The sequence below is a fragment of the Scleropages formosus genome, chromosome 9 (assembly GCF_900964775.1).
Source record: "Scleropages formosus chromosome 9, fSclFor1.1, whole genome shotgun sequence".
Lineage (NCBI taxonomy): Eukaryota > Metazoa > Chordata > Actinopteri > Osteoglossiformes > Osteoglossidae > Scleropages > Scleropages formosus.
This window is the reverse complement of record NC_041814.1, coordinates 3544335-3561665: the sequence shown is the minus strand read 5'-3', so window position 1 is coordinate 3561665 and position 17331 is coordinate 3544335. Positions and strand designations below refer to the sequence as shown.

Below are 17331 nucleotides of genomic sequence, written 5' to 3'. Positions count from 1 at the left end.
TTTTGATTTCCATACTTTGTACGCTTAAACAAAAAGAGAAAATTAAGTCCTTTTTTTGTGTGTGCTCAAACAATAAGCTGTTTTTTCTCATTTTTCTGCTTTCCATGTTAAATCAAAAAACGAAATGAAGGCATCGTAATTCGCATTTTGTTTTTCAATTTCGAATCAAAAAACGAATGAACGCAACATACATGGACCAAGGCTCCGCTGTCGCCTGGACATACAGTGGCTGATGAGCTAATGAGTGGCAAATAAGTCCTCCTTAGTGCTCTGCCTGATGTAGCCAGAGTTCCACTTCTGACTTGCATAGAATATTGTTGGGGGGAGTTTAGTGGGAAAAGCAGATATACAAAATGCTCCTGAAACTTGAAATGCATTCTAGTTTTTCACACTGCTGATCATTCTTTAAATTCTTGCTTTGTGCAGAGTTTACCTAGCAGTTAAAATGCATGAAAATATGCAAGGCTACACTTTGCCAGACAGAAAATGCATTTTACACTGCCAACATGGAGTTGTTGCTTTTTAATAGTTCTGCATCCTCCTAATTCTTGTAGCACTAGGTGATCAGGCCATTCTAGCGCTGACACGTTTAGCTGGCCGCTATACTACTTGTCCAGACACTTCTCAGAGAGTGGGAAGCTTTTAGTGTATTGTACCAGTCATTGATAAAAGATTTTCTTTTCTTTTTTTTTTTTTTATTATTTAAAATTTATAGCCTTCTCTTGGCTTTCAAGATTTTCCTGGAACAGTCAGACATTCTTAATTAATCTCCGGAAAGAAGAGCTCACAAAATTGTATGTGGGGCTTGCAGTCATACATCTGTAGGCATTTTGTTTGATATTAAAAAGCAGAACTTTTGAAAATGAATCTTTTCAGTAGTGTTTTTAGGCAGTTAAGAAGTGACATAGTTTGTGGGAATCACTGAGGGCTGTCTGGGAAATAACGCAGCAGCCAGCACTCCTTTGTTTGGTTACACAGCTTTCTCGAACAGTGAAAGTGAGGTACAGTACTTTCTTCTGCACCTCCGCTGACTTCACGATCATCAGAATTGGTTGGAAAATACTCAAATGTCTTTAACTAGGCAAGTTTTAAATGGGGATTTATTCTACTGGGGGAAAAAAAGATTTTTGGCTCCCCTCACTAAATTTGTCAATCATCTGTTGGGGGAACCATTGCTGGATTCTGTCCAAATACCTTTTTAGCTGTTGCATTGCTTGGGTCTATGTGGTTCTGGCTCAGTCTGTCTACCTAACGTCCATGAGGTGTGTGTGTGTGTGTGTGTGTGTGTGTGTGTGTGTGTGTGTGTGTGTGTGTGTGTATATATATGTATATATGTATATATATGTGTATATATATATATATATATATATATATATGTGTGTGTGTGTATATATGTGTGTATATGTATATATATATGTGTGTATATGTATATATATATATATATATATATGTGTGTGTGTGTGTGTGTGTGTGTGTGTGTGTGTGTGACAGGACTGTGGAGTCGGTACACAACCTCCGACTCCAGTAACCTATTCATTTCTTTCGATTACACAGCACTGCCCTAAAGTTGCATGTTATTTTGGGGGGTCGACTTATCTGGTGAATATAAGCTTAACCTATATTACACCTCTAAATTTTGGGGGTCAGCTTAAACGCCGAGATATACGGTACATTTAGTCGGCGTCAGTACATTTTTACTGACTTCAACTCCTGTAACCCAGTAATTGCTTCCGACTCCCCAGCACCGGTATTTGGAAAGATACTTGTCAGCTCTGTTTTTACTGCATTTATGGAAACACGTAAATTGTCAATCAGATTTCAAGTGCAGAAGTAACTAGATCATGTGTAGTGCAAAATGTCAGATCTGTTTATTACCGATGATGGTAAAGAATACTGAAGAGTACTCTTATTTTATATATATCACAAGGCCTGCTGGTATGTAAGGTGCATTGTTTAAGTTCAGAAACTGTTATAATGCATCCTCTCCTTTAAGAATGAGAAGCTTTGAGGTGAAAGTCATCACAGGAATAACCCTTCCAGGTTATCATTCAGGTTTCAGTTATCTGAGTTTGAGATAATACCACGAGCTTCCTCTGAGCATAATTTACGTTGGAAGAAATGATACCTGAGGCAGGGCTTTTATTAGGTGTAAATGGAACTCTTTTTTTCGATGGTTTCATATTAAATAGTGAAGAGGTCTGCAGTTCTACAGCTTCTTCAACACCCTCCTGTGTTTTTGTCAGTGAATTATTGTGAATTTAATATTACAGCTATTACCTCAGATCTGCAGGTAACATCTTAAACGTGAAATAAAAGCATTATGATGTTTAAATGATTCCATTTACACAGAAATTAAAACTTCTTACAGAATCCTGTCGATGTTGTGAATTGTTTGTCATTGTCATCAGTCCTGTCCAGTCTGAACTCTCACCTTCTTTGCTGATCAGTGTTTTGTGTTTGGTTGTTAAAACTTTGTCCATATATCTGGATTTATATATTTAAAGGAATTTTATGTCTACAAATGGACCCTGTTAAATGTGTGCTCATGTCTCACTCTTTGTAATTGTCTCCTTTTAAGAGAGTTTAACCCTGAAAATGCATTGCTGGACCAATAGAATGTATTTTAACTTGAAATTGAAGGTGCTTTTGAAGAAAATGCTGTGCTGCAACAGGAATTAAATGTGATTCCCACCCACTCAGAGTAAATCTTAAAGTAACAGTATGCCCTTAAACATTACAAGCTCAAAATATTATATGCTCACTTTTCTAAAAATGGGAAAACTTGGAAGGTATAAAGGTTTGTTTCTTTTGGAATCCAGTGCAGGATCTTTTTACGGTAATGAGGATATATGTTTGTTGTTACCTCTCCCTGCTGCTGCCACTGAGTTCAATTCACTGTGCTGCACTAACATATGTACAGAATGGTAAAAAAAAAAAAAAAAACAGGGGCACGGTAGCTCTTACTTGAATCTGTAAAATAATGAAGAAAAAGGTAAGTTATGAGTAATTATTCAATAAGAAGGGTAGGATAAATAGCAACTGTAGATCATCCCATGTCATCCGCATATGCAGCTCAATTCACTCTCCGCCCACTATTGTATTGCTTCCCTTTTTTTGGTACAAAATCTGGATTTATATTGTATGACTCAGCTTCATATATTTCATATGTTTAAAATCTGATCAAAAAGAAGCCACTGCAGCATAAGCTATGTAAGCAATTTTAGTCATTTGTCACATGACACCTTTCCATTATTTGAAAATAATCTCTTCTGTATGTTTTTGCTAAAAGATACACTTTTTTTTCAGTCTGCATTGACATGATAGAGCGGGCATCATCTGTACATGGTTTTTTTTTTCCCTCGTTTCTCTGCGGTGCATTTTTTTTCTACTTCATGCCACCTTTCTTGCACAATACATTGTTACAGACACGTGTTCAGATATTTGTATACATATTTGCATGAGTGCATTGGTTTGTAGATGTCAGTCTTCACCTTCCCGTTCCAGAGTCGACTGATTTAGACTGCTTCGTGCTACCCGACACACCATGCTACAGGTTTGATGCCCGCTACCTGCAACGTTGAGCGCCTGGGGAATATAAGCCCTGGGTGCTGATGCTACATGTCAGTGTCTTAGTGTCATCTCTTTCTCCATCGCTCACCTTGACTCATACTTTGGGTCCAAAGGGAGTGTCTGTAACTGCTGTGCTACCAACTTTCCATTTTAAGAGTAAGGTGAGAAGTTCATCCCCAGGGATTTTGAGCTGTAACTGTTTGAGGTAATATACATTTCAGTGTATGGTTTGAGGTATACTGTACAAGCTTGAAGTTAGTCTTAAAAGTATAATCTTATGTCAAAGGCTAAATTGAGTGTTTTAGAAGGCAAGTCTTAGAGGTGAGTGATTCGGGACTTCATATGTCAGCTTTTTGAAACATTCTGAAGTTTTGATGTTCACACAATTCAGAAGAGCCTCCCCCTCATGCTATTAAAAAAAAAAAAAAGAATGTGAATGTCTGTGTGCTCCTTGGTGGGCAAATCTTCCACCTCTGGATGAGTAGAGCTTTTCCTGGCTTTGATGCTTCACTGTTGTTACTGTGTTTCTCCCTGTTTGTAGCTATCTAAGCGATCTGGATCGTATCGCCGACCCATCCTATCTACCAACCCAACAAGATGTGCTTAGGGTTCGCATCCCAACCACAGGGATCATTGAATACCCTTTCGACTTGCAAAGCATCATTTTCAGGTAGAAGATAGTCACTGGTTCCAGTGCTTGCTTACTTTGTAATGTATTAAAACTAGCCTAAAGCTGTCTGTATGTGATGTATATTAGGCATTAATGTATTCTTTTAGGTGCTTATGTAATATGGTTGATAACTGAAAGACGGCCATTAACGAAACTGAACAATGTGCTATTTCCATTTTCAGCACCTTACCTTTTTGAACTTTGTGTGTTTCTTGTGTACTACAGTTCTCGCCCTACCTTGTTTATATTGTTTTGCACTCATTTCATTTTTATGATCTGTAAAAACTTTCCATTCTAAAGTTGCAGTTGTCGGCTCTGAGGACTGTTCCTAAATGGCTTTGTCTGTAATCAAAAGTAGACGACTGAACGCCTAAGTACAGTGTGTGTGATTCCACATTTCTGGAGGTATCACGCCATCGTGGGTGAAACTTCGGGCATTTCCGTCATGTGTGACATTATGGAAGGAATTGAGGGGCGGGGGGGTTGCGGTGGTGAGCACCTGCTTCATCAGGAGGTGCTGTCCGCTGAGCAAATCATTGACGGCTCATCTGTTTTCCTGGAGTCCAGAACAAGTCACTGGATGAGATTGATCATTTGATGGGAGATGTTTGCTCAAGGAGGAGTCCAAACACACCCCATCTAGTGTGCCTTTTGATTCAAAGGGGAACTCTATCCATATATGATATCAGTTTAATCTAGTTTCCTACAGACATACAGGGTGTCCTCGACTTACAACAACACGCAATTACAATGGCTGTCCCGTGACCATTATTTTTTTGAATCCAGGTATTTGGTCCTAATGACAGCTGCTCCGTCTGCCGTGCGATAACATCGGCTGGCCGCGCTGCTGCAAGGCACCCATAGTTCTTATTGACTCAGTCATTATGTCTGTTAGAGGCTGTGTTCTATTTACAAAAAACACTTTATTTGCAGAACATTTTGTTGAAGTTATTCCTTGCAAGTGAAAATATGAGAACTCTAGTGGTGCACAAATAAGAAAAGCTGAAAATCAGATTTAGAGCTTGAAATGAAAACAGTGCAGCACGAAAATTAAATGACAATATTCATTATTTAGGGTTTTAAGAATGTGTGAAATTAAGGGAAAAAAAATACAGCGTAGAATTTGTGCATGTTAATATATCCTTATGGTTTGTATACCACCATATAAGAGTATGTACAGCTTACAGTGAGGTGATCAGTGTAACCCCGTCATAAACTGAAGAGCACCTGTATAGGATAAGTTTGCTTAATGTTGCGAGTTGATGGTGTGTTGCATTTATTCCAGACACTTGGCAACACGGTGGCACGGTGAGTCGTGCTGCTGTCTCGCAGGGCCTGGGTGGTGCGAAAGGACATGGGTTTGATTCCTGCTCAGTCTGTGTGGTCTTTGCATGTTCACCGTGTCTGTGTGGGTTTCCTCCTGGTGCTCTGGCTTTCTGCCACAGTCCAGGCATGCTGTTCGTAGTGTGTGAGTGACAGAGAGAGTGTGTTCCACTGATGTATGGATGAGTGAACCATTGTAAGTAGTGTATTGGGTGGCACAGTGAGTAGCGCTGCTGTCTCAGAGTGCCTCAGTGGTGTGAAAGAATGTGGGTTCAATCCCCACTCAGTCTGTGTGGAGTTTGCATGTTCTCCCTGTGTCTGCATGGGGTTCCTCTGGGTGCTCCGGTTTCCTCCCACAGTCCAAAGACATGCTGTTGAGGTTCCCTATAGTGTGTGAGTGACACAGAGTGTGTTTCACTGATGTATGGATGAGTGACCCACTGTAAGTAGTGTATCTAGCAGTGTAAGTCACCTTGGTGCATAAGGTGTGTAGGCTGGTAACATTACATAGAGTTCATTGGAAGTCAATTTGGAGAAAAGTGTCTGTACTTATTTAATATGGCCGCAGTCATCAAAATCATTTTCAATGCCAAGTTTGAGGCTACGGGGGAAGGATGTTGGTGTATGCATATTAATGCAAGTGAAGTAAGTTCCCAGATATTTCCATTTTAAAGCTGTAAAAGATCCCAGTTGAAAGACAAAATGCCTATTATATTCCTTTTTTTGATACATTTATTTCCAACTGAATTATGTAAGGTATCTTTCCATTGGCACAATTGTTGCAAGGAGGTATTTATTCCATTGGCCATTCCCAGTAAAACAGTGCAGTGCCATTTTGTAAAAATTCTTTTAATCGCTGCCATCTCCTTCCCTGCTAAATGCAGAAATTAAGAATGCAGTTTTCTCAGCGCGTCCTACATCTGTGTTGCTCGTCTTTGCAAGTAGGCCACTTGGCAGTGCAGCAGGAAGGAGGTCGACTTCTGTGAAGGAGCTTTTTATTTTGGGCGGGCGCTCCTGCCGGGCCCATTTATCAAAGCCGTCTGCACATCGCGAGGTGCCGAGGTGGTGGGATGCAAGTGCCGGTTACCGGAAATAAAACTTCCAGTGCCGCTGCCAAGCCGACATGCTGCACCTCAACTGTTCCGTTCTGGCATTCACATCTTGACAGTTGTGCACGGCTCACCCTGCGCTACCAGAGATCTGGTCCGCTCTACCCGGTAGTTATAATTTACTTGCTTACCTGACTCTTTTATACAAAGCAATTCATTATCAGACTGCTTGAAGCACTTCAAGTCAAGAATGTAAGAGAAGAAATGCTGCGAGGCTCCTTCTCCCGTATTGAACCAGAAGTCTCCTCGTTAAAAAAAAAAAAAAAATCATTTACATTTGTTTTCATTTATCAGATGCTTTTCTCCAAAGCGATGTACATCTCATAGAAAATACAATGTATTCATTATATTAGCAGAAAGACACTTAGATGCAGATGTGTTATTCTTAAATAGTTAGTTTCTTTCACCATATGAACCAGTGTTCATCACACGAGTAGCTGCATAAAACTTTATCTGAATATCCACGATTCATAATCATCTTCCTAGCAATTTTTTTTTTGGAAATTAATAAAAATATTTGCTCTCATAAATGCAGGTTTGTATCATACAGCTTCTTTATCTACCTATCTCCCGTTTTCAGAATGAAACGTCTGCAAAGTTCCATGCAAAACGTTTTTTCTTTCTTTTTTTTTTTTTTTTTTTTTTTTTTTTTTTAAATATTATTTGTACAAGGTGTGTGTGTGTGTTTGCTTAGCATGAGTAAGGTGACACTGCTGGAGGAGTCTCCCTATGGACTCGGAGGACATGGCAGAAGGGAGACCCTGTTCTGTTCAAGCTGTGTTTTGAAGCATGTGGTTAGTCACACAGTGCTTCCTTTAGGGCATTGCATGCTCCCGAAGAGTCCAGCCTTTATTGTCTTCCCGTTCTTGGTGCTGCAGACTGGAGGTTTAACTCGTATTGATTGGTATTTTTCTCAAACGCAGGGAGTGCAACGAGGAATGTGTGTGTATAAGGAAGTGCACCAGCATTCATGACGTTTAGGCCCAGATCTTGGGTATGTGTGAGGAGAAGCTGACACTGAAGTGCTGCAGTGTGTTTCGAGTGTGTGAGAGCTGCTCCCCGCCATGTTTTCTTTTAGTTTTCATGCTGTCGCCGAGCATAAATGGTAATGTAAATGGCTTCTTTGTGAGCATGCATACGCAGCTTATGGTTCTTGTTAGGGCTAATTCCATTGTACAGAGAGACTGTTAACGTCATGAAGGAAAAGCGATTGTTCCTTTTGACTTCAGTTTCTCTGCGACGTAATGAGTTTAAAAGTAAGACCAGGGGTTGGCACATGATTCGGGGTGGGATTCACCGACAGGCCTCCGAATAGCTGATGCAGGGGGAGAATGAAGGAAGATCAGCGAGCTGCTTGGCCTCTCATTGGGACGCTGTACTGCACACACCCTCTGACTCGCCATCGATGTGGTCGTGTCGCGTCGCGTCGCAGCTTCCATTGCCTGTGGCCCGATTAATTAGGCTCACGGAACTGGGCCCTCGTGGAGGAATTGCTGAGCTCCAGATTCATACTAATGAACAAGAGTTGTCTTTTTGCCATCAGGCTGCATTTCTCCCCCAACCCCCACCTATTTTTTCAATAATGTAGAAGAATATACTCCCCCTTGCGGCTGCTATGTGACTCAAACTCCTCAAACTGTTGTATCTCATTCACCGGTGCTGCGCGTGAGCTACTAATGTACTTCATGCACAGGTACCAGATAAGGTTGTTCCATAGCGGCCAGCGGTTAGAACCTACTAACACTTTACCTAGGCACATCCTCTTCATGCCAAAAGTTTCAAAACGGAAGCCTGATCTTATTGGCATAATTAAAAATTTAATTGCTAAACATTGTGTTGCCTTTCAGGGGGGCGCGGTGGCGCAGTGGGTTGGACCGGGTCCTGCTCTCCAGTGGGTCTGGGGTTCGAGTCCCGCTTAGGGTGCCTTGTGATGGACTGGCATCCCGTCCTGGGTGTGTCCACTCCCCCTCCAGCCTTACGCCCTGAGTTGCCGGGTTAGGCTCCGGTTCCCCGCGACCCTGTATGGGACAAGCGGTTCAGAAAGTGTGTGTGTGTTGCCTTTTTCATAGGGATATAAATTATTATTAGTCATGCAGCACTTAACGCTGTTTCTCTTAACTGACCGCATCTACGACGGTAGAACCATAAGATAATGGAGCAGAAAAATTATCGATTAGTGACATCGTAGCGCAACGTGTTACTCGTGTTCGTGCTGGTGCTGCTGTAAACAACCCTACTGTGCTGCCAGCCATATAAAAGTATAGCACATAGTTATGGACAGTACATGGTTTATGTATTTACTATACTGTACTTTTCGTCCATATTTTACAGTGTACTCTACTTATGAAAAAGTTTACAGTAAAACAGTATGCTGTGTTACACTGGCAGCAGTGTCATAAATCTCGTGTTTACCGCATCTCTTGCCTGCATCAAGGCTATACTATATAAGTGTGTATCAGTACACTCTGTGATCAAGGCTATACCATCTAGGTTTATATAAGTGCACTCGATGATGTTCACACAACGATGAAATCGCCCAACGACGCATTTCTCAGAACGTATCCCTGTTGTTAAGCAACACACGTCTGTGTTTTTTACAGGTCGTCCCCGATTTACGATGGGGTTACGTTCCACAAAATCCATCGTAAGTCAAATATCGTAAATTGAAATGCATTTAATGCACCTTACCTACCGAACATCATAGCCTAACATACGTGCGATGGCCATTAGGGTCTTGCCGCCTTCCTGCTGGGCAATCATCTTGAGTTTCTCCTGAAGAGTGATTGTCCTCCTCCTCTTCTTCCCACCAGTAGCAGGAGACACAGATGGGCGTTTCTGTGATATTATGGATGCACAAAACACAACTGCGTGGCAGACTGGGAGATGTGGATCGCTGCTGCTGCCCAGAATCGTCAGAGAGTATCGCACCGCATATCGCTTGCCTGGGGGGGGGGAAAAAAAATCTAAATTCAAAGTACGGTTTCTATTGAATGTCTATCACTATATCACCATCGGAAAAATTGTAAGTCGAATCCTCATAAATCGGGGACCACCTGTATTTCTTTGTTTTTGTGTATTTATACGAAAGTGTAGGTGAATGCTTCCGATAAGTGTGTTTGCGATTTGTGGCGAGTGTTGCACAAGGTTTTATCCATGAAAGCTGTTGGTGGTAGTTAGGGATTCTTGGTTGGTTGTCATTTTAAAAGTGCAGTGTTTGGATTTTAAATCCCATGGTTTTATCTAACTAACAAAACAATAATGGTATAGGCCAGATACCATGGAAACTAAATAAAACAATTTTTCTCTTTGTCTTGTTATGTTTATTTTAGAGGACACGTCCATCCAGGTCTGCTGACAAGTCAGTGCATTCAAGTGCAGTAGCTGTTGTGTAGAGCAAACGGAGGTTAATCTACACAACCATTGCTTCTGAACCTGCCAGCTGCAATATGTTATCCAGTACATTTTGTTATAGTGACCAGTTGTCACTGGTAAACTATGGAAGGAGTTTTGTTGCTGAGCACACATCAATTTTTTTTTTTTTTTTTTTTTTTTTTTTTTAATTTTTCTTATTATTAAATTTATATTTTCCACTTGGCCCAGTATGACGCAACAACTACACTGGGTGTGATTGTGTGTTCCAGGCCCAGTCCAGTTCTGTTGACCATAATTTAACCTTTCCTCTTAAATCTTTTATAGATAAAGGAGCTAGTGAGCAAAATCAGCAGTTGGCCTCTCTTTCTTCTCAAAGAATTGTGTATAAGGCAATTGTGTTTACACCTGGGGTAGCATAAGATGCGATGTAACAGTATTATTTGAAAAAATTCTTAGTAATTATATGTGGTGTGATTATTTTACTTTTACCCCATGTATTTGCATGGATACTGGTCCCTGGTGACATAAAATGTAGGAACCGTTACAGGCTACCGATGAGGTCATTTGCGGAGGCTGGTGGCATATTGTCAAGGCTAACCAGAAAAAAAAAGATGAGACAAAAGCCTAATAATTGATTTGTTGATGCATATTTTCTTGCTTGGATATTTTGAAGTGAAACTGAATAAATGAGTTGAAGTTCTTTGTTCCGTCTTCAGCTTTGCTCTGTTTTTGGCCTCATATGAAATGTTTTTGGTTATTGTTAGGATAGTGTTGTATTCTATTTTTTTTTTGCATAATGTATGTCAAGTGTCTGAAATAGTCAGTGTTTTGTTTTCATCATGTTATGGCCATATGATGTGAATAGTAAGTGGCAGGTGAAGTTTCCCATGAACTTGTCAAAAACACAGGTTTGTTTTTCCACCCTTGTTCCTGATGTCCTCCCTTCGATTTGTCCTCCTCGCCCGATTCCCACTCCTCCTTCTGCTCCTGCTGCTCCCAGGATGGTGGATGTGGGCGGCCAGCGGTCCGAGCGCCGGAAGTGGATCCACTGCTTTGAGAACGTGACCTCCATCATGTTCCTCGTGGCCTTGAGCGAGTATGACCAGGTCTTGGTGGAGTCTGACAATGAGGTTGGTGGCTTTAACAACATTCACTTATCGTCGCTCACTTTCAGCTTTTTGCAGTTCTTCTCTCTACAGTGTGTATTTTTGCAACTTCGGGGCCTGAATTGTAATTACTATTGTACAGGTAGGTATTACTGTGATTAGGAACGTGGTGTTTCTTGTCCTTCTAGTTCTGATAACCTGTGTAGCTAAGAAGCAGCATGCGGTGCAGTTCAGTGTGCTGGGTACTTGGTATACTAGAACAGAGCTTTCTGAGCTAGAGTCCAGTTGTGATCTTCAACATTGACTTGTTTTTCTCCTTTTTAACACATAGAATCGGATGGAAGAGAGTAAAGCCTTATTTAGGACAATAATCACATATCCTTGGTTTCAAAACTCCTCTGTCATCCTGTTCCTGAACAAAAAGGATCTTTTAGAGGAGAAGATCATGTATTCCCACCTGGTGGACTACTTCCCAGAGTTTGATGGTAAGTCCTGCAGCGCCAGCACATCTGCTCCACTTCCACCATCACCACCTTCTCAACCTTTATCGACTTGATCTGTCTGCCGGTGTGTGTAGTTCACCTGTTCCCTTCTGCATACCTTAAAGTGTGAAGAGCAGAAGAGCTCAGCAGCAGATAGGGTTGCTGCCACACAGTTCCTGGCTTGTGGTTTCAGACATGGCTTTCAGTATGCCTTGCTTTGTGTGTAGTTTGCATATTCACTTGGACTTCAGTTTAAAGACCCTGCTGGGGCAGGAAAGGTAATATTAGACTGCTATCATACCCCCAAACTGTAACCACTTTGAACGGCAGGAAGTCCTACCTACTTGTATTCAGTAGCAGTCAGTCTTTGTTGTGTGTTTTTAATTCTTCTTCATGCCTCCACTCCAAAACAGATTTTTTTTTTGCTAGTGATAAATTAGTTGTAAAATACTGAAAACAAGGTTTATTTTTAAAAGATTTATAGATTTAAGATGCCAGCTTTATGGATTGCTTGAAAATCAAACCATGATGCTCAAGATTATGAGTGATTAAGAAGGATTGTGTTTGATTCTTGTAGAGCTTCTGGTCTATCTGTTTAATTTGTGCTGACTGGAGGCATGAGGACACCATGTGGAGTAAACTTGAATTGCACTCTTTCACACAGGTGGGCAACTTAACGTGACCTTGTACAACATTAGCAGTTTGTGGTGTTGAGGAAGCAAAATCCGGAAAGACAGTGGCACACAGGACATTAATGAATGCCACACGATGGTTCCCGCCCCCCCCCCAAAGAATTGGTCACATTTGCCTGCTGATGTATAAAGTTTGGCACATTTACTTCTTGTTGCTTTGAGTAGAGTGAAGCACTAGTATTGGTGTGTCATTCATTCATAGTAAGTGTTTGTTCAGTGCAGTTCTGTGGTTGTCTAGAGTCTGTCCAGAGCCTCTCCAGGAACAGAAAGTATTAGGCAAGATGTCAGTATATTCCTGGGCAGTCACACCTACTCATTGTCTTACACACATTCACACTCATTGATGGCAATTTAGAGTCTCTAGTTCACCAGAAACATTGGACTGTGGTAAGAAATCAAATCAAATCACTTTGACACTTCACTATAACCACAAGTGTACAGGTGGTGAAAATCTTTGCTGCGTTCTCTGTAGCTGTGTAGCATAAACAGTACACATACACACCAATACACATGCGTAGTAAAATGATAAAGTGCTGTAGATGGGAGGTACAGTGGGTTGTGCGTGTGGTGACGTTATTAGAGTTCAATCCCACAGCCTGCTGGTGCAGAATCAAATGCTGCCATACCATCTGATGGTAGCAACGAGAGCAGTCGATGGCTCGGGTGGCTGGAGTCTCTGATAATCCTGCAAATCCACACTAACATGGAAGAAACATGCAAATTCCACTCAAATTGAGCTGCATTATAACCCGTGTCTGAAACTACAGTCCCAGGAGCTGTGAGGCACCAGCGGTATCTGCTGTGCTGCATCTGTATGTTGCATAAAATTACAATTACATTTTTTAAAGGGATTTATTATGGTGTTTTTTCTAATTTTCTGTAAAGATTTGCTGCTGTGGTCAGTGGAAAAGGGGGAAGTTATCATTTGATTTTAGGCTGTCAGCTTATGTTAGGGGCACGCAGTGTATGTGGGCTCGGAAGCTTTTACAGCTGCTTTCCAAGTAAAACAGTAAGTGCTCTTTATAGACCTAGCAGAAGTAATACATACATATATTTTCCAGACTCTTCAGCTGTGTTTCGTAGGAGACGATGGGATGCGAAGCCCTGTCCGGGCAAGTCTGACAAGGATGGGTGCTATCATACGAGACCATTATGATCTGATGGGAAGAAAAATAATTTTTTCTGCAGCAGTTTTCACCTCTGAATTTCAAGATGAGCTTTTGAATTAGACATTGACAGTTGACTTTGTGTTAGAACTACTACAGCAGCGGTGGAACTTGTACAAGATTGATGCAAATTAAGTACACAAAATATATTTAAGTGGAAATGCACTTATCAGCCTAGCTTGGAGTAAATATGTAATGTCACATCCCTCAATAGACATTTAACAAACAGAACAAAACATTTTGCTATACTGGTTATATCAAAGAAATGTGTAAGAGTTTGCCTTTTTTTTTTTTTTTTGAATTTGTGCCAAAGTATATCTAACTTGCCTTGACATCATAGAAGGTAAATCCAGCCCTCAGATTATACTTCATAGAACCCATAAGGAATCATTTGTGGGGTAAGTTTATTGCAGCTCTTTCTTTGCATAATTTTTCAGTGTGGTTGTCATCACTTGGCATGTTAGTCAGATGTTTTACCATAATTTAAGGGAAAACGAGGTTACTTTGGATGGTATTGTAATAAAAGCAATAAATAAACTCCTACAAATGTGACAAGTGTACTGTTTAAGAGCAACGAGCAGTTCTGGAAGGTCATTGTTACGGAGGAAGTGTACGGAAAGTCTGCTGAAACATTTCAGCGTGTTAAACTTGGTCTTATTACCTTTTAAACAGAGGAATAATCGTGAGAAGAGATGAGCACTCCTTGTACACTTTCCTTGGTAATTCCATCATAACAAACCAGAGTAAAACAGGGTTTTGTATCAGCTGGATCCTGCTCCACCTTTGTGTCACAGTGTCTCTGGACAAAATGTCAAAATTAGAACACTTTTTTTAATGTTCTGTTACTCTGACCAAAAAATGCAACAAAACATACTGAAGTAGCGCAACAGGAGCTGTCATGTTGTCTTCTTTGGCCCTGCCTGGGGCATAGGCCACCGACGAGAGCTCTCCAGGCATCCCTGTCCTGAGCCAGTCTCTCGAGTTGTCTCCAGGTGTATCCCATCTCCTTCATGTCTGCCTCTGTCGCGGCGCAAGATGTTTTTTGGTCGGCCTCAATTTCTCTTCCCTTATGGGTTCCAGGCGAGGGCTTGCCATGCGATGCTGAAAGCAGGTTTTCGAAGGGTGAGGCCGATCCATCTCCAGTGTCTTTGGAGTATTTTGTCCTCCACTGGTTGCTATTTTGTTCGCTGCCAAAGTTATTTGTTGCTGACGGTTTCCGACCAGTGAATCCGGAGAGTCCTTCTGAGGCAAGTGTTGATGAATGTCTGGATTCTCCTCATGGTTGTGGCAGTGGTTCTCTAGGTCTCTGCTCCATAAAGTAGGACAGGCTTCACGATCGTGTTGAGCATCCTCATCTTGGTGTTGATGTTCAGGTCAGTTGATTTCCATATGTTCTTCAGGTGGAGGAAAGCTACCCTCACCTTGCCGATCTGTACTCTAATGTCAGCGTCTGCTCCACCTTTCATATCTACGATTCTGCCAAGATATGTGAAAGTCTCCATCTCTTCTAGCGCTTCACATTCTAGTGTGATGGGGCTTCTGTTGACGGCGGCATTGATCTTAAGGATCTTGCTCTTCCTCTTGTGGCTGTTGAGGTCCAGGCGTGCTGAGTTTTCCGCAGCCATGCTGGGCTTCTCCTGTATCTGTTGGGTGTGGGAGAGAAGGGCCACATCGTCCAGCTGTGTCCAAGGTGTCCACTGGATCCTGTTTAGCTTTTAACAGGAGCTGTAGCTCTCCCATGATGCAGCACTGCCACCGTACTGTAGATGTAAATAGCTGTTGGGCAACCACTGTGGGGAGTTACAGGGATTAGCGAGTCCTGCGTTCTGTTTGAGAGCTTTTGGCTGGGTACTGGACTTCTAGTCGAGCATCTGAGGGATCACTCAAATTTTGTGGGTTCGTGTCCCACCATAGTCTAACGATGCAAAGGCACAATAAAGCTCATGTTCTGACACTTCTGTCTCCCGGGCAGTCTTTCTGTAACGCCACCAATAACATGGTCCAGGCAGGTTGTTAAACATTTCTGGGCAGCTGAAACAAGCACTGTATATTGTTTTTTTTGTTGTATTTTAATGATTTTCATTTTTAGCTTTCTGTAGGCATTTTAGAGATGTTTGTTTAGTTAGCTAGGCTTTTCCAGATGGACTGAAAACTGATGATTTTCCCCATGAGGATGAATGGGAAATGTGCTCCCGCTACCTGCCTTTTTGTTATCCAGCTCATTTTTCAAAACGGATAAAGGACGGATAGCTGGAGTACGCATGTATATAATCCCTGACAAATTACATCCATCTGCAAATCTCAGCATACAAGGAATTGTATGGTCATTTTTGTCTAGTTGCAAAAAAATGTGTTTTGGGGTATGATTCAAATAAAGATAGGCACATTTGCCAGTAGGCAAATAAGCAGAGCTCTACAGCGTCACAGTCTATCAAGCACCTGTAAGTTTACATTACGTTTATTCATTTAGCTGATTTTTCTCCAAAGTGACTTACAATGTTAAGGTTACAATTATTTACCCATTTATATAGCTGGAGAATTTTTTTTTTTTTATTTATACTGGAGCAGTTTAGGGTAAGTACCTTGCTCAAGGGTACTACAGCCAGAGGTGGGGATCAAACCCGTGATCTTTGGATCCAAAGGCAGCAGCTCTAAGCACTACACTACAAACTGTCCCCGTTACTAGTTTCTAATAACTACTTACTAGTCACTAGTTTGGCACAGGGGGGAAAAAGGAAGAGTTTTTAATACTGAGCATTTTTGTCATTGAAGTTATTTACATTTGTTCATTTAGCAGACACTTTTCTCCAAAGTGGCTTAATATGAATACTATGTAGTATTTAGCTGATGCCTTTTCAGCCAATGTGACCAACACTGCTAGATACATTACTGTACCCCACCTAAAGTGAATCACATCTATACACCAAAGCAACACACATACGGTCACACTATGGGCAATTCAGAGTCACTTAAACACATGTCTTTGGGATAACATGCAAACTTGTGATTCAAAAGGAGCGCATTTTCCCTGCCTTTAAATTCCTGGCTGATATGAGGGTGTTTGGGGGGGGCTGATGGGAGTTTGACAGTGGAATGGTCAGAGTGAATGATGCTCTTGATGAACCTACCTTTGTGCCTAAAATTCTGCAGTACATGCCAGCAAGGCTGGTATTTTTGTTCTTCCCCATACAAGTGTTGCAGGCAAACCAATATTTCAGTGTTTATACGGTCATTCTTACAACTCCAGGTACGGTGGTAGGAATATGTGTCTCAAACATGTTTTGTGTCCATTATTGCAGAGAGATAAAGGAGGAGACCTGTTTTCTTTTCTTCTTAAGGTCCCCAGAGAGATGCTCAAGCAGCTCGAGAATTCATCCTGAAGATGTTCGTGGACCTGAACCCCGACAGCGACAAGATCATCTACTCCCATTTCACCTGTGCCACAGACACCGAGAACATCCGCTTTGTCTTCGCTGCTGTGAAGGACACCATCCTGCAACTCAACCTCAAGGAGTACAACCTGGTGTGAAAGCAAGGAGAGAGAGCGTGGGAGGCTTTGACTTGAGTCCATCACAGACCACATGCACACGCAGACAAAACTGCATGCCCGACATTTGCCATGCTTGATCCGCACGCCACCTCGACACCCCATTCATCCTGTCTGTCCTCCATCGGACGGATCAAAACTCGGTTTCACTGCAGCCTCCCAGAGCCCTGCTGCCTGCTGCGCCGCCGAACCTTTGCCATACCTCTTCCACCTGTGTGCAGCTTTGGATGGAGGTTCCCTCCTTCCCTCCACCCTGGGTTGAGATTTCTAACTTAATGCATGGTGCCATTTGTT

The 17331-nt window shown here is 41.7% G+C and overlaps 1 protein-coding gene across 3 annotated transcripts in view; it reads left to right on the top strand.

The window, feature by feature from the left end:
• The window catches only part of LOC108919906 (guanine nucleotide-binding protein subunit alpha-11-like), a 41390-nt gene extending 24059 nt beyond the window's left edge, over positions 1 to 17331 (top strand). For all 3 annotated transcript variants that reach the window (XM_018728290.2, XM_018728292.2, XM_018728291.2), the window contains exons 4-7: positions 4112 to 4240; positions 11045 to 11174; positions 11482 to 11635; positions 16829 to 17331. In XM_018728290.2, coding sequence (XP_018583806.2) covers positions 4112 to 4240; positions 11045 to 11174; positions 11482 to 11635; positions 16829 to 17019 — 604 coding nt within the window. In that variant the 3' untranslated portion in view covers positions 17020 to 17331. The remainder of the gene's footprint in view (positions 1 to 4111; positions 4241 to 11044; positions 11175 to 11481; positions 11636 to 16828) is intronic.